The sequence below is a fragment of the Python bivittatus genome, unplaced genomic scaffold (genome assembly GCF_059951505.1).
Source record: "Python bivittatus isolate LINGU-HERP-01145 unplaced genomic scaffold, Pbiv_v1 ctg000850_np1212, whole genome shotgun sequence".
Classification (NCBI taxonomy): Eukaryota; Metazoa; Chordata; class Lepidosauria; order Squamata; family Pythonidae; genus Python; species Python bivittatus.
The window spans coordinates 26,141,568-26,164,321 of NW_028277112.1; the positions used below are offsets into that span (position 1 = coordinate 26,141,568).

The window sequence follows — 22,754 nt, forward strand, 5'->3', positions numbered from 1 at the left end:
TATAGCTCTTTGTATAACTTTGTTTAATTTTTTTAAATTGTGAGAACTTTTCTGTTTTTGCTCTAATTATTGTGTAATAAGTTACAAAAGTCAACTCAAATTTTATTGTGAGTTTGTGAGTTTACTTTGTGATATCACAAGTTGTGATATCACAAAGTAAAATGGAACTATAACAATATTTTTTAAAATGTTGGTTGCATAGAATATCTCTGCAAATTATAGCAGGTCGTGTAGAGTATGTTACAAACTTAGAAACATAATACTGTTCATCAAATACAGGTGGTGCTCAGGTTTTGATGGCAATTGTGACTGGGATTACCATTGCTAAATGATGCGGTTGTAAAGTGCGATATCACATGACCACATCACTTAGCAATGGCGATCCTGGCAGTCACGGTTGCTGTCGTAACCCCAAGATGTGCAGGTTGTTAAGTAGGAAGCAGTGGGAATCCCAGATAAGGAGAGTGGGGGAGGCTGGGGGAGGGCCAGTGCAGGCCGTATGTGAGTTGGGGGAGGCCTGGGAGGGTCAGTGGAGGCTGCACACTGATGGAGGGGTCCTGTGGGCAGGAGCAACTTACTGGAGTGTCTTGTGACCTTCCCTGCCGGCTTCCCCTTTGACTTTGCTTGGGTGGGAAGCCAGCAGGGCAGGTCACAAATGGCAGTCATGTGACCGCGGCTCCCTGTGGCATTGTAATCACGAGCTAGGCACCTGAGTGCCTGGGTCATGATCACATGACTGTAGGAGTGCTGCGATGGCCTGTTGTATGTCCATTTTTTCAGCACTGCTGTAACTTTGAACTGTCACTGAACAAATGGACGTAAGCCGAGGACTACCTGTACAAGGATATTCTGCAAAGCTGTTTGTTGGTGAAGTTTAAAAAAAGTGCCAATACTTTTTTCCTGGAGCCTGCATAAAGCAAGCAAAACAATTACAGCACAAGTTCCTCAGTCTGCTATATCATACATACATGCCCATTCCATTGCTGATGTTCCCACATATTTGTTTCCTATATATCTGGAACCTCAATTGAGTGTAAACTAGGTGAATTCTTGGTCAGACAGCAGCTGATAATGTCTGCCTTTAGATGATACTTTTAAAGCTTAGATTACCAGGAGAAAAATAAAGAACATTTAAAACCATCCTGTCTTCTGAGAATCCTGTTTTTTCATGAAGTGATCCCCATGTTCAATTCATAAGAAAATTAGTTGAATTGATGTCTTAAGTCACATTCCTTTTGAAACAATGAAATATGCTAGATCACCCACTTTTAGGGAACTCTGAAAGCCTAAAAAGATATAGATTTTGCCTTTGCAAGAGTTATACTGATTCTTCATCAGTAAGATATGTGACTGTTGATAGTTATCTTTTAAGAGTGTTCAACTGTTGTTAAGCTAACTGACCTGTAATTTCTTTGATCTCCATCCCATTTATTGCTTTTTGAACCTCTATTACTTTAGCTATTAATCAATCCTCTGGTATAAATGCCAATTTTTAGTGATAAGAAAGGTGACCAGGAAAGTAGCTAAAACCAGGACTGTTTAAAATTATTGTGGAGTAATACAGGAGTAGGGGCCCATGCAGATCAGGAAACCTAAAGTATGTTCACAGTAACATTTTTTATACTGTCAGGTAACATACATTGCTAGTGTACTTTTCAGTGTCAGCTTACAAATATACTTGCTGGGATTAATTGTAAAATGTTAATTGCATCAAGAAATAACTGTTGAAATACTGAACTGTGTTTATTGCTAATGTTAAGTGTATTTTTATTTTCAGATGACATGCACAAATAAAACAGTGTACAACTTGTGATGAGAAAATATGAAAAAGGTGGAACATTTTCTTGGGTAAGTATGATTTATAAATTATCTTACTTACAGAAAGGTAAAGAAATGACTCTTAGATTTTAAGCATAGTTGTAGGGACTTCAGAGAAGGTAATTAAAGTGAACACCTTCAGGAGCTAGTCTTCTAGCTAGTCAACAACAGCAGGCGTATTAATTAACAAATTAAAAAATGGTAATATAAAGCACCAAGAAGGAGCCAGTTTAGCATTTCTGATTCCTGAAAATCTTTTTTCCTCTGCTGGAATACTTTGGCCTGGACTCATATTTTTGATGACTCATTATTTTAGATATTGATGCTCCTGTCATCAAATTGAGTTGCTTAGTTGTTTAGTCTAGGAGGTTTAGCTCTTATGGGAGGTGTTACTTTGTAACAAATACAGGTAGTCCTTGGGTTACAATGGCAATTGGGACCGGAATTGCTGGCACTAAACGATGTAGTCATAAAGTGCAACATCACCTGACTGCATTGCTTAATGATGGCAATCCTGGCAGTCCCAGTTGCTCTTGTGACCCCAGGACCATGCAGGTCGTTAAACAAGGAACTCATGTGACCACGGCATGGGAAGAGGCAGGAGTCCTAGGCAAGCAGGCTGGCGGGTGAGAGCTACAGGTGGGTGCTGTGGGCGGGCACTAGTTGCCAAGTGCCAAAATTGTGAACGGCCACAATTTCAAGGGCTGGTCGTAAATCCCCTTCCTTCAGCACCATTGTAACTGAACAGTTGCTGAACAAGTGGTTGTGACCCAAGAACTACCTGTATGTTAATTGAAATACCCAAAGATCTGCTCCAAAAGAAAAAGGGGTAAAATGGAGTTTAAAAAGTCTTTGGGTAAGAGTTAATCTTTGCATCAAAATTTGATCTGAAATTCACCCTTAAAGCACTTGACAGTTTCTGCAAGTTTCAAAGAACTTTCAAATAATTTAATTTGTAGAAGAGTTAAGGGGCATTGTTGATTGGTTGAGCAACATCAACTTTACTTGGTAGCTAAGAATATGGGGAGTAACTGGAACTGGGGATTGTAAATTAGGACATTGTAAGTGAGATGGAAGAATAGGATTACTGATGACAGCCAGAAGGCTGGTCAGATATTTAAAAGTACAGATAGTTCTTGCTTAACGTCCATTTGTTCAATGAACGTTCAAAATTATGATGGCCCTGAACAAAGGGATTTATGACCAGTCCTCTTAAGTTCTGGCTGTTGCAGCACTCCCACAGTCATGTGAACAAAATTTGGGTCCACTTGGACCCACCCACATTTACGACCACCTTTTGGTGCATGAATGAAGGCCCTGGCCAGGGTGCAAGAGAAGCCCCAGCAGCACCGATGCGAAAGAAGGTGGTGCGTAGAAGGCCCTGGCTGGTACAGTAGTGGCGAGCGCTGCGGTGGGTGTGGTGGCAGATTAGGGCTGGGCAGAAGGGACAGCTGGCAGCAGTGGTTAGGTGGGCAGCCAAAAGGGCAGAGATGGTGGGGAGATAGGCAGGTGCAGAGAGTTCAAGAAGAGGCAGAGGAGACAGTCCCTTACCTTATCAAGGCTTGGAGATGGGAGGGACCAAGCTGGGAATGGCTTGGATTGGGGTGGATCCTTGGCTAACAACCAGTGGGATTCAGTCAATGACAGCAAAAGGGACTGCCAGGATTGCTGTTGCTAAGCGCTGCAGTCATGTGACATGCTTTACGACTGCATTGTTTAGCAACGAGAATTCCTAGTCCCAATTGCCGTCTTAACTCAAGGACTACCTGTAACTGTTTTCTGGGTTGTCTTTTCCCAAGCATTCCATGTAGTCAAGAAAACTCTTGTGCTAGTGATAGATTAGCTTCATTATTGTATATGGGCTAACATGGGTTGAAGTTAAATTTAGAATTGAGCAAACATTATTGTGTATAGTTGTTTTGATATGTACTTGTGGATTTCAGCAAATTCTCTATGTAATTTGGTGTGCATTATTCTGAATAATTATTTGAGGTATCCTGTCTTGCTATTTTTCATTGCAGGTATTGTGAAGTAGTAGGTTGTGAGTAGTTTGTATTAAATGTTTGTTGGTTTAACAAATTTTAATTTTGTTTTATATATAACACATTTATTTAATAAATGGTTACTTTTGTTTCAGAAGCACTTTAAACAGTAAATGGTGCTGATAGAAGATCTGCTTAGATTTTGCTCTAATAGCTACCAGTGAAAAACACTTTGCGAATGGGATGAATATGCAAAGAGTGACTGCCTGCAGCAGCTTCATAATTCACAGTAACTAAGTGGAGCGCTTAACTAAGGATGTTTTCATTTCTACTTTACCCCATTTGACTTTGCTTGTCTTGATTGGGGGAAGAAGTTCAAAGTGGAGTACCGTAAACTTGATATGGATAAAAAAAAAGACAAAGACAAATTGGATGATAGAATGGCAAGGCCTAGTGGACGCTCAAGTCACAATCCACGAGGTAGCAGCTCATCAAACTCTGGTGTGTTAATGGTTGGACCTAACTTCAGAGTTGGAAAGAAAATTGGTTGTGGCAATTTTGGAGAGCTACGATTAGGTAAGTAAGCCTTTCTTCATTTCAACATCCCAATAAAAACTCTTAAAAGACATTGTTTTTGTGTCTAAAGGATAATTTAATTGAACAGCACCATTAGCAGATTCATAATCAGATCCACTTGTTTCTTTGTGACAGCTCTGCCAATATTTTGCTTAGTAATATGTTTGAACAGGAAATAATATAACAACAGCTTAGGACTTTGAGTATATTCACACATGACACTCACTTGGGATTTTGAACTGCAATCTGTTGAACCACCATAGTCAATTAATTCACACATCATAGTGAGACAAAGTATATTGGGTATAATGCTAAAAAAGATGATGGAATCAATTTTTTTAGTTGTTCCCACTAGAAAACAGAAATGATCAGGCAACTTGTATTAGAATATTGCTTGTTTACTATTAAACTAGAATTCCCAAACAATTTTCACTAACAGTGATATTTAACTGTGGTCTGTTTGAAGAAATATATTAGATGAGTCAAGCTCATGTTAACCTTATAATGTATTCAAAAAATGATGAATTCAGTTGGATTGTGATATGGAGTTAGGCTCTGCCAGTAGTTTAATTTGAATCCTAATATTCAGAAAAGTACTTCTGCAACTAAATGTAATTTTGGATCCCATGATTGAGCCCCAGATAGAGTAGAGACTTCTGAGAGAGCAGTTTCAGAGTGAAGTTTTGCATGGTTTCATACATTGCACTAAGCCATGTGTTTTTTTAACTACATTTTATTTAATAAATCATTAGCTTACTTATTCTAAGCTACGACCTTGTCTACAGAACATAGTGAATTTACTTAACACAATGATCCTACCCCCCACCAAAAAAAAAAAAAATTGTACCATGAAGAATTGATAGTCAAAAGTACTGTTTTGGATGGTTAAAAGGACAATTTAAGAAGGTTAAAAATGCAACTTAATAGAGATACATCTGGGAGCAGTGGGATCAAAAGAGCTGCCATGTAAACAAAAAAATTATATGGCTAGTTGGACACAAAAATGCCCCTTGTCAAAAACTGCCTTTGGATTGCCCAAAGTTTAATAAGAATATTTTCCCCATATTTTCTTGTTTGCTAATTTGTTCATGTGTAGTAATATTGTTTTGATCGGATGCTGTCATTTATAATAACATTAATGTTTCGATTTAAAATGTTGCTACTGACATTTTGAATTTGAATAGTGGAGTAGTGGTTTAAAGCTTATGATGAAAGCAGCTGCAGATCAGTTACTCATCTAACAACAGCTCACATGTAGGAAAGATGGAGTTGGTACCATGATGTGGATTCAGATGATGTGTTTAATCTGTGTGCACGGTACATGGTAGTAAAAGGGGATGGTGGGAAGAGGGATGTTACTGGATCTCATTATTTGTTGTCAACCATGTTGATATAAATACAGGTAGGTCTCAATTAGTGCAGTTAATGAATTCCACAAAATGGTACATTATTCAGATTTTCACTATTCAAAGTAATATTTCTATGGAAAATATGTAATTGGTTCCAGTTCAAAATGTCAATGAAAAATTTTAAACATACATTTTTATATGTATATTAATGAAATACAATTGGAACCTGCCAAATAATACCAGATGTTCTAAATAACTAGTAGATTATATAAGGTTAGGTTTAGAAAACACATTATTATTGTTTGTTTGGTGGGAAATAGTTAACTAGTTGGCCAAGGCCCCTAAAGACATGCAGATTTTTGCAGTATTTATGTCTTTTTCCAGGAGAGACAGTTTTACTTGTTTCCTTAATTTAGCAATTTATTTACTTATTTATTTACCAAGCAAATTTCTCCTTCTATTTTTCAACTTCTCATTCCTGTTTTCTTTTTTAACTTTTGTTGTCCTGTTGCTTTCTTTGTTCTCTTGTGTCTCTAGTCAGAAAGCAAATTTGAACTAAACAACAGAAAGTTGTTTTAGTGTAATATTTATTGGACTTTGATTTGATTCAAGTCCACAACAAAACTTGGAGATCACTGGTTGACTTCAAGTGAATTTCAGTCTCCAGCCCAGCCTACCTTGCAGGATTGTTTTAGGATTAAAATGAGGGAATGCATGTTTAGCTGGTGCAAACTAAATAGCTCTCTGTTAGAATTTACAAAACTCTTCTGGAGAGTATTCTTATACTTCTTTCATACGTGAGCATCCTAGCAAAGACTCCAGCAGAGGCTCTGGATGTTGCTAATGTTACTGTAACTAGCATGGAAAATAATGAGGGATGTAGTAAGTTCCTTACCTATGACGTATATTATAGCTGTTGCTGCCATCATCGTTGTCATCATCATCATCATCATCATCATCACTATTATTATTTAAATTTGTATGCTGCCAAACTATTCCAACTGCTGGTGGGTTACAAGATAAAATACAAAACATCCATGGTAGTATATATATATATATATATATACACACACACACACACACACACGTGTGTGTGTGTGTGTGTGTGTGTGTACAATGCATTCGGAAAGTATTCAGACCCCCTTCACTTTTTTCAATTTTGTTATGTTGCAGCCTGATACTACAATCGTTCAAATTCATTTTTTTTCTCATTAATCTATAGTCAGTACCCCATAATGACAAAGCGAAAACAGGATTTTAGAAATATCTGTAAATTTATTAAAAAGGAAAAACTGGAATATCACATAGGCATAAGTATTCAGATACTTTACTCAGTACTTTGTTGAAGCACCTTTGGCAGCAATTACAGCCTCGAGTCTTTTTCGGTAGACACGACAAGCTTTGCACACCTGCATTGGGGAATTTTCTGCCATTCTTCTTTGCAAATCCTCTTAAGTGCAATCAGGTTGGATGGGGACCGTCGGTAGACAGCCATTTTCAGGTGTCTCCAGAGATGTTCAGTAGGGTTCAGGTCAGAGCTCTGGCTGGGCCACTCTAGGACATTCACAGAGTTGTCCCTAAGCCATTCCTGTGTTGTCTTGGCTGTGTGCTTAGGAACTTTGTCATGTTGGAAGGTGAACCTTTGGCCCAGTCTGAGGTCCTGAGCACTGTGGAACAGGTTTTTATTGAGGATATCTCTGCACTTTGCTCCATTCAGCTTTCCCTCAACCCTAACCAGTCTCCCAGTCTCTGCTGCTGAAAAACATCCCCACAGCATGATGCTGCCACCACCATGCTTCACTGTTGGGATGGTATTGGGCAGGTGATGAGCGGTGCCTGGTTTCCTCCAGACATAACGTTTATAATTGAGGCCAAACAGTCCAATCTTGGTTGCATCAGACCAGAGAATCTTCCTCACAGTCTGAGAGTCCTTCAGGTGCTTTTTTACAAACTCCAAGCAGGCTTTCATGTGTTTTGCACTGAGGAGAGGCTTCCGTCTAGCCACTCTGCCATAAAGTCCAGATCGGTGGAGGGTTGCAGTGATGGTTGTCCTTCTGGAATTTTGTCCCATCTCCACACAGGATCTCTGGAGCTCAATCAGAGTAACCCTCAGGTTCTTGGTCATCTCTCTTACTATGGCTCTTCTCCCCCGATTGCTCAATTTGGCTGGGCGACCAGCTCTTGGAAGAGTCCTGGTTGTGCCAAACGTCTTCCATTTGAGAATTATGGAGGCCACTGTGCTCTTGGGAACCTTCAGTGCAGCAGAAATGTTTTTGTAGCCTTCCCCAGATTTGTGCCTTGCAATCCTGCCTCTGAGCTCTGCAGGCAGTTCCTTTGACCTCATGGCTTTTGCTCTGGTACAGTGTGCATTGTCAGCTGTGAGGCCTTCTGTAGAGAGGTGTGTGCCTTTCCAAATCATGTCCAATCAATTTAATTTACCACAGGTGGACTCCAATCAAGGTGTAGAAACAGCTCAGCAACAATCAAGAGAAATGGGAGGCACCTGAGCTAAATGTCAAGCATTGTTGGAAAGGGTCTGAATACTTATGCCAATGTGATAGTTCAGTTTTTCCTTTTTAATACATTTACAGACATTTCTAAAATTCTGTTTTCACTTTGTCATTATGGGGTACTGAGTGTAGATTAATGAGAAAAAAAATGAATTTGAACAATTGTAGTATCAGGCTGCAGCATAACAAAATTGAAAAAAGTGAAGGGGGTCTGAATACTTTCTGAATGCACTGTATATATCTATATAAAAAACATACACAAGAAAATAGTTAAATAAATAAATGCAACCCACTATCCTAATAACACAAAAACCTCAGAACAATAAAATCAAAACTAACAGTAACAAAAAGAAAAATAATTGTGGTGAATGATCACTTCTCCAAAGCCCTCTGGAATAACTCAGCCTTCTTTAGCTTCTGGAAGGCCATTATCAAGGGAGACTGCCTAACTTCTGGATGGAGGCTCTTCCAAAGTATAAGTGCCCTAATTGAAAAACTACACTTTCTAGTCTCATCTTCCTTCACCTCATAAAAATGGGATACCATCAGCATATTCTCCTGAGAGGACTTCTTGGACAGGTATACACTGAGTACATCTCGGGTGCCAAACCTATATAGGGCTTTATAAATAAGAATTAGCATTTTGAATTGCACCTGGAAACCTATTGGTAACCAATGCAGGGCCTGCAAGATAGGTGCAATACAATCATAGCAATTAGCACCATTCAGTAAGTGTAGTCCCCTGCAAAGTCCATTGCAAAAGTCTAACTTAAGGGCATAAGTCACACTAGCTAAATCCTTCCACACCAGGAGTGCCACAAGTGGCCATCAGATGAAGATGGGCAGAAGCCCTCCTGGCCACCTACCCATCCAACAGTAGCGGTAATGTACTGCAACATGGGAGCTGAGAGAGAACTACAGTGAATAAACAGTGATGCTATCTTGTTTGAGGTCAGCTCCAGACTGTTTTGTACTATTCAGGCCTTGACTGCCTTCAAGTAGCAAGCCAGGACTTCAACAACAACTAGGTGGGCCCAGGCTGGAAATACAGTGCTGAGTAATCAGCATATTAATGGTATGCTGTATGGTTTTTCCTAGAGCCATATAGATGTTAAACAGCAAGCAGTCTTCAGGGAAAATAGAAATCAAATCCTCCGACCTTTTCTAGCTTGCCCTCAAGTCTTGTGGGTAGGGCAGGGGACATGACTTGTTCACATCCCAATCTGTGCCCAAGAACCAGGTGTTGTTGTTATGTTTATGATATCAGGTGATAAATGACCTGATCATAACTAGTTGAGGAAATACTAATTCTAGATACTGTATTTTAGTAATACTTCTTCCAAGTGCATCGTTAGACTGTGGCCTTGCAGAATTTATTCAGTCAAAATCACAAAGAGCTTCTGATTTTCTTGAAGTGAAAATTTATAATAGAGAAATGCATGTTTTCTTAGTTTGCAAGATGGTAACTCTGATTTAGCTGCTGGTCTTCAGAACAAAAATGACATCTTGTCTTTTCACCTCCAACCTCCCAACTCCAGGATTCAGTTTAAAAGACATCCCATGTTCATTATGCTCTGCCAGACACATTTATCAGAGTCTTACTGAGGTGTAATCCACTTTGTATCAGCAGATCATTGTCCAAGTAATGGTGACCATGGTTTCAGAAATCAAACCAAACCAGATCTCTCCTATTGACACAATTTACCTGTAGAGTTTTTTTCTGTGAACCAAAGGATGGATTAGTACATCCCCTTAAGCTCTTAGGTTCTTCAGCTTCTTTCCTGGAGTTTTGAAGTTAGAAATGATGTGGCTGATGATATTACTTGTCCCACATGGAAGCTTTTGGTGGCATCAAACTAGCAGATTTGACAAGTGGATGTTAAATTCTGCTTTTTGTAGTGAGAAATCACTACTTATTACCACTCTCCTTTGTCCATGGTTTTTGTATATCCATGGCCATTGCTGGTATGTCATCTCAGTTGAATGAAGACTGGGATATTGAAATCTTACAGCAAAGATTCTTCTTGGTTTCTTAAAGAAGCTTGCAAGCCCCACCATGTTTGCAGATAGCTGGTCTGCATGGAACACTATGGAACTACTCTTTATTGCCTTTTGGGGTTTTTTTTCTTTCTATTTTGAGGGCTGTGTGGTACTTTGGATTTGAAGGCACAAAGATGCTATAAAATGTATGCAGACTTGAATGTAGCACCCATCTGCAACTTCTTGAACCAAATGTGTTTTTTTTTCCTGGCACGGTGGTGCAGTTGCAAAGGGCAGTTACATGACCCCTGGAGAAGATGCAGCTACTTTAAGGAGTCATAGACATGTAGTATTTAGTATTTTTATTTGGTGTGCACTTTTATCTAAGCGAAGCACAGACTTATTTTTCTCTATAACAGCAACTTTGTGAGGTAGGTTGAGCTGAGAGCAAGTGAATGGCGCAGAGTCACCCAGTAAACTTCTATGACTGAGGACAGACTCAAACCAGGGTGTTCCCTTTGCTTGTCTAATACTTTAACCATTACACCTCACTGACTGTCTAGCTCTCTTTCTCCCTTGCACTTCAAAGAGTCTCGAATCTGAAGTGTTACAAAGCTCTGCTTTTCTTCTTTTTCGGCTATGTGTTCTGTATAGTTAGTCCTCACTTAATGACCATTTGTTCAGCAACCTTTTGAAGCTACGACAATGCTGAACAAATGGTAGTTATGACTGATCCTCAGAGTTACAGCCATTGCAGTACCCCTGTAGTCATGTAATCAAAATTTGGGTGCTTGGCAGTCCACCAGCATTTACGATCGCAGAGTGTGCTTCAACTCCCCCATCTGCCTATCTCCCCCTGATCTCTGCTCTTTTGGCTGCCTACCCCTGCCACCCCCTGCTAGTCCTCACTGACCTGTGCCTTTGTCTTCCTCCTGCTGCTGACAAGATGCACCGGCTGAAGCAGCTGCTGATCCTTTGTGATGCTGCATGAAGGGCCAGCAGCTGCCTCAGCCTGGTGCACCTTGTTAGCAGCGAGAGGAAGAAACCGGCAATGGTGGTGGCAATGCTGTGTGAAGGGGCAGCAGCTGCCTCAGCCTGGTGTACCTCATCAGCAGCGGGAGGAAGAAGATGGCAGTGGTGATGGGGGTGACGGAGATAGGCAGAGGCGGAGTGTAGGGTGGCCAAAAGGTCAGAGATGGGGGAAAATAGGTGGGTGGGGGGAGTTGAAGCAGAGGTGAGCACAGCAGAGTAGAAGTGTGAGGTCCTTGCCTAACAACTGTGTGGTACTTGCATAATGATTGCAATGGGGACTACTGGAACTACCGTTGCTAAATGGTGCGGACGTGTGATGTTTCGCCTAATGACCACTTCACTTAGTGACAGAAATTCTGGTTCCACTTAGGATTGTTAAGTGAGGACTACCTGTATCCTGCCTGGCTATGAGTGAAGAGAAATCTATTAAGAGTGAGCATAAAGTTTGTATCATATGATCACTTCCTGTCCTGGATGTCCTGGAACAGTTAATACCTGTTGATACTTTTTTATATCAGACCAGAAGGAGATTTCACAATAGGCAGTCAATTTTGCATTAATTTCCTAGAATATTTATCACAACTGGGATTATAAAATTTTACTCTTTAGAAAAGGAATATAGTACCTAAGGCCCTTAAATAAAATTTGGTAATAGGATGTCCCGATCATGATTCAGTGCTGTTTAAGGCCTTATTCTTTGAGAAAGAATTAAATGTCTCCAAATTTCTATTTCACTTTCCCTTTTAGGAAAAATGAAAGGTATGAGTGGCGCTTAAGACATAGCAGAAAAGAATAGCAGACTAGGTTCATACATCATGCTAAGCTATAATGTAATTTGTTCCTCTGTGGTTTAGTTGAAATGTGAACAATTTCTAAATCATACAGGTAGTCCTCACTTAACGACCATTTGTTCAGCAACCATTTGAAGTTACGATGGTGCTGAAAAAATGGACTTACGACTGGTCCTAGCTTTTATGATCATCGCAGTGTCCCTGCAGTCATGCGATCAAAATTCAGGTGCTTGGTGACCAGACCACATTTGCGACTGTCACAGCATCCCATGGACATGTTCTACTCTGCGTCAACTGCTTCTGCTTCAATTCACCCTCCATCTCCCTCCTCCTTCCCTTTTTGTTACCCTGAACAGCATGACCAAGATGAAGAGGCCACTGTATTCCACTGCTGCTGCCTACCCATTGCCACCCCTGACCTTCGCTGTGTTCTTCATCCTCATTAGTGGGAGGGCTCTGTCAGCACTGGGCTTGCCACTGCCACCGCTTCCCCAGCCACCAGGCTCCTGGTGGGCCTGACCCACGTCAGCAGTCTCAGCCTTCTGCACATTCCCACGTGCATGTCCAACCTGCCTGCTGGTGCTCCACGTGCTGGACGGAGCTCATTGCCTCCTGGCTGCCTGCCGTGGTCTTTCAAAGCAGCAGCTTGTTCCATTGGGGGTGGCACCTCCTGGGAGGCAAGTGAAAGCAAGGCAGACATAGGCTGCAGATTGTGACTTGGAGCAGCCACTGCCTGGCTGGAGGTCCCTGCTCGGTGCAACCCTGACACGTCTCAGAGCTTCGCAGACTGGGTTCTTGCCATGCGCCTTGCCTGTTGCACTCTGCACTGTCTCAGGGGTGTGGGTGGGGTCTTTGTACAGCTGCTCCTTCCCAGGCAGGAAAGCTGCAGATGCCTGTTTGCCAGAGTGGGAGGCATGGACCTGGCAGTGGTGTTGCTTTCTCAGCTCCAAAGTGGCAGGGAGAGAGGGAAGGAAGGAAGGTTGCTCCCCTCACCTCTCTGGACACTCCTGCCTGGCTCGTGATGGGGCTGCTGTGCCCCCCACCCTCCCCCCCGGCCTGCCTCTGTCTCTGCTTTTTCCACGTAGACGCACCCGGTTAGAGGTCAGAGGATTTGTGTCGCTAAAGAAGGAAGCCAGTCACAAATACAAAGTTTTGTTTATTAAGTTTGTAACAAGGAAGAAACACGTTATTTCATTAAGCACAGCCCTCTCTGCTGCAGGCCTGCTGCAGGGCTTGCTTCAGCAGCCTCAGCCCACCACCAGCCAGGCATCATGCATGGATGCTCACCTCCACCTTGTGCTGCCGCTGCCTCCCCAGCTGCTGGGGTCCTGACAGTCATAGTAACTGTTACTTTTTTTTGCCAACCGTCAAAATGCATTTTGAATTTAAGTTTTGGGTCATTTCATGGGAGATACATGAGAAGTACTATTAGCATAAACAAAAATCTCTTCTTTTCCCTCAAAAAAAATCAGGAAAAAAAACCTTCCTGTGATGGCAGTTTGTGTGACATGGTTCCATTTCATTAATTTCATAGATATGAATAAATCCTGCTGTTGTGACTTATTGAACAAATCATGGTTAAAACACTATGATTTAATGCAGTGTATATTCTTGCTTTCAAGTTAATGCCTTTAGTACACTCTGTGACAAATAAAAAATCGTCTGCTTCTTAAAGATCTGTAGTTCCAATTTTCCTCAGGCTTTTGGACATACGAATGAACAGTTCACAAACAAGAAAATAAATTGCTAATTCGTATTACTCTACATTATTTAAATAAGTGATGGGTAATCTCAAATATTGGGGGCTGCAACAACTCCTAGGTGAATTCAGGACTTTGTAGCTTAGGGAAACAAAGATGAGTCAAATACTGACATAGAGTTGTATAAAACTATTATCAATAAGAAAAAGCTTTTTTGGATCAGATTTTTTTCTTCTTCTTTTCTGTCTTATAACGCATGATCATTTAGTGAAGCTAAGTGGGAGGAGAGTTTGGACAATTATAGACAGTACTTTTTGTACCGCACAGTAATTATGTCTTACCTATGAGACAGAAGTAACTATTTCTAAATGTTGATACGCACAATCAGAATCAAAGTTGGAAATTCAGATGAACAAGTTGCCATCAGTGCCTTATACATGATTCCTGTGTTTATGTAAACAATCATGGGGCAATAACAAAATATACATACTGATAATGTACCTACTGTGGCTTGTTCTTCCATTAATATGACGGAAGCACTCTTCACCTGTGGCTCCCTTCATGCATTCCTACAAGTCCCTAATCTTCAGATTTTCAAGTTCCCACATGACTCTAGAAAGAAGGGGAAGAGGGAGGGTCCTTTGTTTATTATGGAAGAATAAGAATCAGAATCAGTAAGAATCAGAAACAATGTTTTAATGTATGCATTGTTATTTTTTAAGTGTGAGGTAACATTTTGAATTGTTAGCTGCTATGAGCACAAGGTAAAAGAATATTAAAATAATATTCAGACATTGAAATAATAAGTTAAAGTAAAAGGCAGAGTTACATTAGTGTTTTCTGGTCTGGAAACCAATGCATGTCAGTTTTGCTAAACTGTTAAAACTAGTTTAAGTTTTTTGCTATACTTTCATTGACAATAGTTTGACTAATAGGATGAATTTACTTATATATAAATAGAGGTATACATTCTAACATTCCTGTTTTTTTCATTTTTTTAAGGAAAAAATTTGTATACTAATGAATATGTGGCAATTAAACTGGTAAGTTAACATTAGTTATTATTTGAGATAAAAATGCTCAAGATTTTAAACTGTTATTTTTAAGAAGTTAAAAATTTGAGCCCATTCAGATAATTTCAGTGGGTACAAGATCCCTCCTTTTATTTGGATATCCCTCCCCCTACAACATTCCAAGTCTGTATCTTAGAAAGAGTTAAAATCTTCTAGATTTTAAATTGCAAGATTGTAAGAAAAAAAATCTCCTCAAATTATACTCTTTATCATGAAAGTCATAATAAAGAAGCTGTGTGCCTGGATGTTGCACAGAATAAGAGGCTGGCCTCATGAAATAATTCTGAAAGCAATATAATTTCATTCTTCATATCTGAACATCTTATCTGTTAATAAGGTTGAAAGAAATGTCTGAATATTTGTGTTGTTTTAAAAAGTGAGCATATTTTCTTGTGAAGTGAGTTTCCCCTTATGTTTTCATAGCTCGATGTTCTTTTAATTTCTATAGGTAAAGTTAAAAAAAACAACCTTAATTAATTAAAAAATTAAAAGCAACCTCTTGCATGATTAATAATTAATAGTTAGAAGTTAAACAACATGACTTCCACTTTTCAGTATAGGAAATACAGATTTTCTTCATCCCTTATTTGTCTGCGTATAAATAGGTAGTATCATTATGCTAGAGAAGGATTAAGGATACTCTGACACAACTTGCAATGCAGAAGTTGTAAATATTTCCAGAATTTCAGCTGCAGCCTATGCTCTAACCTCTGACTGACTGGATAAAGAAGAGAATGGATATTGAGAGGTGAAATGTTTGAATGTGCATGCTTATGTTAGGAATGCACAAAATATTTCAAACCCCAAACACTTTGACCCAACAATAGGCTGTTCTGACCTTGCTAGAAATATTTAGAGCTCAAAAAAGGTACTTGAGCTCAAACTCAAAGCTCTTCTGGATGGTCAGTGTAACTTGTTTCAAATTCAAAGGCACTGCTCTGAACTTCAGATGAAGTATTTTGAGCTTGAAGCATAAAGATTTTGTGTACCTTTGGCCTACATGTACATCCATTTGTCTGTTCATACTGTACAAGAGAATGATATCTATACATGAGACAGCTGAGCAGTATAGAAAAGGTTTTGAAGATTTGGAGGGAGGTCATTGCTTATTATTGGAAGTACCCCATACTTTACTTTCTCTGATGAAACAAAAAGATGTATGTACTATCATGATAGTTTTGATGGTTCTTCTAGCAACCATTTCCACTTTGTCATTGCACAGATGTAATATCACTTCCTACTAAAGTACCAGTACTAAAGTTTACATAATAATTTGAAAAACACCAAAATATGTTTCATCAAGTGGATATCTATATCTGATGTTCTTGGCCAGAATACTTTTAAAAATATTCCTGCTTGGTCCTGTGGTATATATAGATAAACCCTCACATAACCAGCTCTCATCTCAGTGATTGAAATTGCTTTCTAAAGTCTTGATAGGATTTCATGATACCTCACATTTTATCTTACAATTTTTTCATGTGGCCACCATTAAATGGCTAGTATTTTGTTAATAGCTGGAATATTGCAATTTTTACATTGTTGAAGCTTACACACACACACACACACACACACACACACACACACAGAGTTATTGATAACTGCTTTCTTTTTCTCTATTGTTTTATTTTTTCTCTTTGATCTGTTTCCTTAAATACATGAAGCCAATTTTTTTTTTTTAGAAACCCAAATGATGAGCTGGATAGAATATTATTATCTGAATTTCATTACATGTATGTATGTATTGATATTGTATAAAACATAGTATTTCCAAGTTTACCAAGACAGTTGGCTCAACATTGAAATATTGGCAGCTTCCCAACATTCCAGCATTTTTCCAAGCAATTTCTAGCAATTAAATGTAGCATTATTACAGTTTTTGCACCATTTATGTTCGCTCTTTACATGAAAATATAACTGATAAAGTTGACCACCTTATCCTTCTGGACAGGCTGCATGGGTTAGGAGTGGGGGGCACTGTGCTTTAGTGGTTCACCTCCTTCCTCAGTGATCAGTTCCAGTCGGTGTTGACAGAGGGGGAGAGATGCGTCCACAGCCCCTCACATCCAGGGTGCCTCAGGGCTTCATGCTCTCCATTCTTCTGTTCAACATCTACATGAAACCAATGGGCGAGGTCATCTGCCAGTTCAGGGTGCTGTATCATCACTATGCAGATGATACCCAGGTCTACATCTCTGTCCCAAGCAGCACAGGTAAAGCTATCAATGTCTTGACCCAGCATCTGGAAGCTGTTTGGATCTGGATGGGGCAGAACAGACTTCAGCTCAATCCTATCAAGACTGAGTGTCTGTGGCTGTTTGGAGCCCTGGGTCAGGAATGTTACCATCCTTGGTCTTGGATGGAGCTGCATTTCCCCATTCAAGACTGGTACATAATTTGGGGGTCCTTCTGGAGTTGCAGCTACTGCTTGAAGAGCAGGTGGCAGCTGTGGCCAGGAGGGCCTTTACACAGGTTCATCTTGTGTGCCAGTTGCACCCTTTCCTTGATCGGGAGGCACTTCAAACAGTCACTCATGCCCTGGTCACCTCACAATTGTATTATTGCAATGTGCTCTACATGGGGTTGCCCTTGAAAACCACCCAGAAGCTACAACTGGTTCAAAATGCAGCAGTGTGAGTAGTAACAGGTGCCTCTTGGTGTGCCCATGTGTCAGTACTGCTATGCGAGTTGCATTGGCTGCCAGTTGGCTTCCGAGTGCAATTCAAGATACTGGTTATTACCCATAAAGCCCTGTATGGCATAGGGTCTGGATATCTGAGAGACTGCTTGTCTCCAGTTGTTTCTGCCCACCCAGTACATTCCAGCAGAGTAGTGCACTCCAGGTCACCTCCATTAGACATTGCCATCTTGTGGGGCCAAGGAAGTGTGCCTTCTCTATTGTGGCCCCCACCCTCTGGAACAGCATCCCCCCAGATATAAGGACAGCGCTTTCTCTCCTAGGGTTCCAAAAAGTTTTGAAAACTTGGCTTTGGTGTTGACTTGGCTTGATGTTGACTATTTGTTTAATGGCCCCTGTTTTGTTCTGTTGATTTGTTGTTCATTGTTGTTTTAGTCTGGGCTGTCTGATTTAATGTTTTTAGCTGTTTCTGTGTTTTTTCTAGTTTTGTACGTTGCCTGGAGTTGGGCGGCCAATATATTTAAATATAAATAAATAAATACTAAACACAGTAGAATAAAGATAAGTTCTTCAGATTGATTGATTGATTGATTGATTGGAAACTCCCAGATTTTGAGATCTGGGTTATAATCCACTTTCAGATGAGCTTGGCTATGTTTTTCACTTGCCTTAACTTCAGCCTCTCATGAAACAATACTTACAATGCGCCTGTTGCTGGGCAATTTAATATAACTCTGTGATCCTGCTTTGGATTTGATTCATTAGCTTAACTTAAAGTCTTTCATCTTTGCTAGGTGCTTTGATTCCTTTTTTGTTCAGTGCTATCTCTTATCTTTTGTCCCTAGAGTTTATACCCCTTTTTTCCTTGTGGTTTGGCTTCTGCGTGCTTTCTCTGTTCCTGTTTGGCTATTTTCATTTGGATTTAGGAATTGGAGATTCTTTCTCATTCTCTCTCTCTCTCTCTCCACCCTCCCCCCCCCCCGGTGGTTGGTAGCCCACCAGCCTAACAGTTAAGGTACACAGACCTTGTGCCCAGTGTTCTTGTGATAAAGATTCTCTCTCTCTCTCTCTCTCTCTCTCTCACACACACACACACACACAATTTTTATTAAAAGCTTTAAGAGCAGTAATAAGAACTAATGCAAACTAAATTAAAACAGAGAAAACAAAAAAGAGAGAAATAACAGAAAAAGCTAAAAGTGCAATAAAGAAAGAAGAAAGTAGAAAAAAAGAGAAAGATATAAAGAAAGATATACAAGTATAAAGAAGTAGCTTCCAATATTCTTGACAGCAGTTATAAGTACAATTATATTTTATCTCTATAGTTACATTGTGATAGAGATTCACTTCTTGAGCATATCTTGGTTATGTATGGATATATTATGCCTTTCAGTCTCATTTCAGTAATTTTCAGTTAAGCTAGCTCTATTTGGATTTTATCAGATATACATGTTAGGCTATATTGTATCCAGCTGAAGGTAATTTTTGTATTTTTTTTCCATATTTTTTTTCCATTCTTTATTAAACCTTTCTGTAACTTGCACCTTTAGAATATATCCATTTTTTCTGTGTTTCCTCTTATAATATATCAGCAGTCACCTAGGCTACCAACTTAGGTGGAAAGTGAAATCTTCCAGTATTGTCTTTGGATTAAAATACTTTGTCAGAAAGAGGAGTCTCTTTTCCTTTATATGTTCAACTTTAATTTTATCTTCCAGAAGTTTCCAGCCTCTGTACTGTTACGCTAAAGATTTCAAATAGCCTTATGCATCCATCATTGCTATAAACCTTAGAAGCCCAAATTACTTTCCAGTCAATAAAGACATTATTTGAACTTGTTTATGCCATTTAAGCAGTAGTGAGTTTGCTTTCTTTAGGGATAAAATTATTATTGAATAAGGGTGGAATTTATGGATGATTTGCTGAATAGAGTCTTTTAATAAAATGGGAAAAGAGTGGAGATGTGAAGCATAAAATAAAAATGAGGGTTTTTTTCTTAACACTTTGTTATGGTGAAATTGAAAGAAAAAGATTGATACATTTTGTAAAATGTTATGTTTTAAGTGATGAATTAAATTATTGAGGTGTGAAACATGCTAGTCTGTGTTTGAAAATACACTAAGTCAACTTAAAAAGATGAGGCAAAAATTAATTTTTTATTCTTTGAAAATGAGAAATACTGAAAATGGAGGGAAAGAACAAGTTCAAATTACAAACTATACATTAAATCAGAAAATGAATTTGTAAAATGTGTATTCTGAATCTTGTTTCACTTTTCCTTGGCTTTTTTCCCCCTGAAAGTTAATGCATTTCTGTTTGTTTGGTAAAGGACAAAATTTTCTCTCTCTCTCTCTCTCTCTCTCTCTCTCTCTCTCTCTCTCTCCCTCTCCCTCTCCCTCTCCCTCTCCCCCTCCCTCCCTTGTTACAATGTTGCTATCTTCTGTTTTTAGTATTAATATATTGCCTATCGGCTTCTTTTAAGCAAAGACAGATAATATTTAAAATATTAACACTACTAATATCAATTTATTATGTGGCTTTATTGAAGCAGGATAGAATTCAAGGAAACACAGTCATTATAAAATTCTATCCAATAAAACTCTTCAACCTAACTGCCAAACAATAAAACATATATTTATTACTGAAACACATTTAAGCACAACTGTCAGTTATGCATAAAACAAAAACCTACAATATTTCAGGTGGTTCCTTTGTCAATAATATAAAACAGGTATTAAACTAGGAACTGCCGCCAGTAAGGTGGAATAAACAGGCCCATGCTCACCCACTAGTCAGATAAATAGATCCTTGAACCCCCTTTAAAAGGTTATCAAACCTTCACAAAAATGAAGGGAACAAGGAAGCTCTTTCCAGCATCATGAGGCCAGGTTCCTGGGAGCCTGTAATCTGGAAGCCACATCTCTAGAGAATCTCTAGTCTACAGAAAAAAGATCTTGTCCATATATATGTAGAGAGTGATTATAGAAAAAGATAGAAGGAGGCAGATACTCATGGGTTTGTGGCCAGAGGGCTCTTAAATGTAAGCACCCATAGTTTAAACTGGGTTCTGGCTTGAACAGGGAATCAGTGAAGAGTCTTGCAGTGTAATGAAACGTGAGAATAGTATGGAAGGTTTAGAAATATTCAGAGATATTGTTCTGGACTCGAAGGATGGACCATCTGCCAGAAAATGAATGCACTAATCTGAGTATAAAATAACCAAGGGAAACAACCAGATAAAACCCCAGCTTTCTCCATCAGAAACTCTCTGATCCTATGAATACTTTTGAAATAAAAATGTGCAAGTACCTTTGTGAGATTCATAAATTGGAAGAGAGTCAACTAAACATCAGTCAAAACCCCGAGGCTCTGGGAGGAAACTGGAATAATCTGGGAATCCTGCAGAAAAACTGGGGGGAAACACAATAGAGGATGAGAAGAACTATCAGGCTAACACACACCAATCTCCATCTTATCTGTATACAGTGAGGTGATGAAAGGATATTGAAGATGAAACATTAATAAGACATTTCAATATAGTTGATTATGTACCATCATCATCAAAGACTTCAAAAGATTAATCTGAATATCATCAACATCGGGTGAGAATTTCTCACACTGATAAGAAGCCTAGCAGTAGTTACCAAATGTAGTAACCAATGGATACAAACTACCCTATTCATAAAAGAAATTAACTTTTATAGTTCAGATTGATAAAAGGGACATCAGGTAGATTACAATGATACTGAAAACCCCAATCATGAATAAGACACACAAAGGAAGAGTATTAAGGGTAAATAAAATAGATTTCAGGACTGATTCTTAAAGGGAAACTCCTGGACTGTAATCTGCTACACAGTACTGCATTTCTTAAAGTATAACAGTTGTAAGTAAGTCCATTTGCAACAAAAAATAAATTCAATCAATAAAAGTTTCATCCCCAAATATAATTTTACAAACCTAGTTATATACTGCATAACAAAATATAACTATAAGAGTGCAAAAAAAAGTACTGCATGTATTTTAACACCCCCCCCCCCAATTTGTTTTCTTCTTTTGTTTCAAATTTTCTGAAGATTTTGACTCTGCCACAGGCAATTTTATCTCCTTTTGCATGCCCCTAGATGTTGTTAGAGTCTGCTCTGGAAAGCTGTAGAATTCTCTGGAACAGAGTTTGGGAGGTTGCAGGGGTAATCTGGGGAGAAACAAGTATAAATGTTAGCTGCATGAATGGACTTCTCATTCAGCTCTGGATACCATTCTAAGTCCCATTCTTGGTGCATAATATGGAATAGTTGTCATTTCAGTATAAGAAAACAGTCCAAGAGCTAGAGGTGAACAAAGCTGTTTTTTTATTATGGGCAGGAAGAGAAAAATTAAATATATATTTAACGTTTGTGACTATAACCTTGTTTCTATAGATGTTTCATTATCCAATAATGTACTGATGATGTTATTAGTTGGGTAATGAAACGTTTGCAAGCAAACAAGTTCGGAGAGCACCAAGAACTCCACAGTTCAGCCGTGAACTACATTTATTCTCTTCTGTTGCTTCATATAATAAGCAATATAGGCATTTGTTGTAGCCTGAACTTCTCCCTACTTATTTTATGAGTCTTGTGTTTCAGATAGCGGTAGTGTTTTTCCAAAGTGCTATATGTGACAGGGAGGGTGCAATTTCCATATAATATTTTATTAAATAAATAAATAAATAAATACAAAGTGCTGTCACTTTGTATTTATTTATTGCTTTCTATCTTGCAATATCTGTTTATTATCTGTTTATTTTTCATAAACTATACTGTAGGGGTTGATCATCAGTGTTAAGGATCTTTAAGGTATTGAAGCTTGGTCCTCAGTATGGGGATTTGGGGGCATCTCTCTCTTTAATTTAGAAGGAAACATTTGCATTTCTTGTACCTGAGACTATTTTGTTATAGGCTTTAGGAGAAGATGTGAAGCATTGTGTTGTTAAGAAAACCCTTTGTTCTCCCCTGCCCCATTTACTAAAGGAGGGGTAGCAGAAATTTTTAAAAAACTAAAGCCTCTTTTGTATTGTTTTCTTTCAGACGATCAAAGAATGGAATAAAATATTTCTTTAATAATTCCAACATTAATATATCTTGAAGTATACGGAGAATAAAAATTCTGATAGATTTAAAAATTTGATACAGAACAAAATCATAAATATTTAGATATGGTAAACCTGTGTGAAGACATGAGTCTTTAATAAATGCCTAAATTATATAATAGCAGGCACCTCCTAAATATCACAGTACAAAGCATTCCAGAGAATAGGTACCAT

At 38.8% G+C, this 22,754-nt stretch overlaps 1 protein-coding gene across 8 annotated transcripts in view; it reads left to right on the plus strand.

The window, feature by feature from the left end:
- The window catches only part of CSNK1G3 (casein kinase 1 gamma 3), a 64,431-nt gene that overhangs the window by 8,777 nt on the left and 32,900 nt on the right, over window positions 1-22,754 (plus strand). For 6 of the 8 annotated variants that reach the window (XM_088130160.1, XM_088130162.1, XM_088130156.1 and 3 more), the window contains 3 exons: window positions 1,778-1,848; window positions 3,956-4,376; window positions 14,741-14,781. In XM_088130160.1, the coding sequence (XP_087986286.1) occupies window positions 4,202-4,376; window positions 14,741-14,781 (216 nt within the window). In that variant the 5' untranslated portion in view covers window positions 1,778-1,848; window positions 3,956-4,201. The remainder of the gene's footprint in view (window positions 1-1,777; window positions 1,849-3,955; window positions 4,377-14,740; window positions 14,782-22,754) is intronic. The other 2 variants (XM_088130158.1, XM_088130159.1) reach the window with 1 other exon arrangement.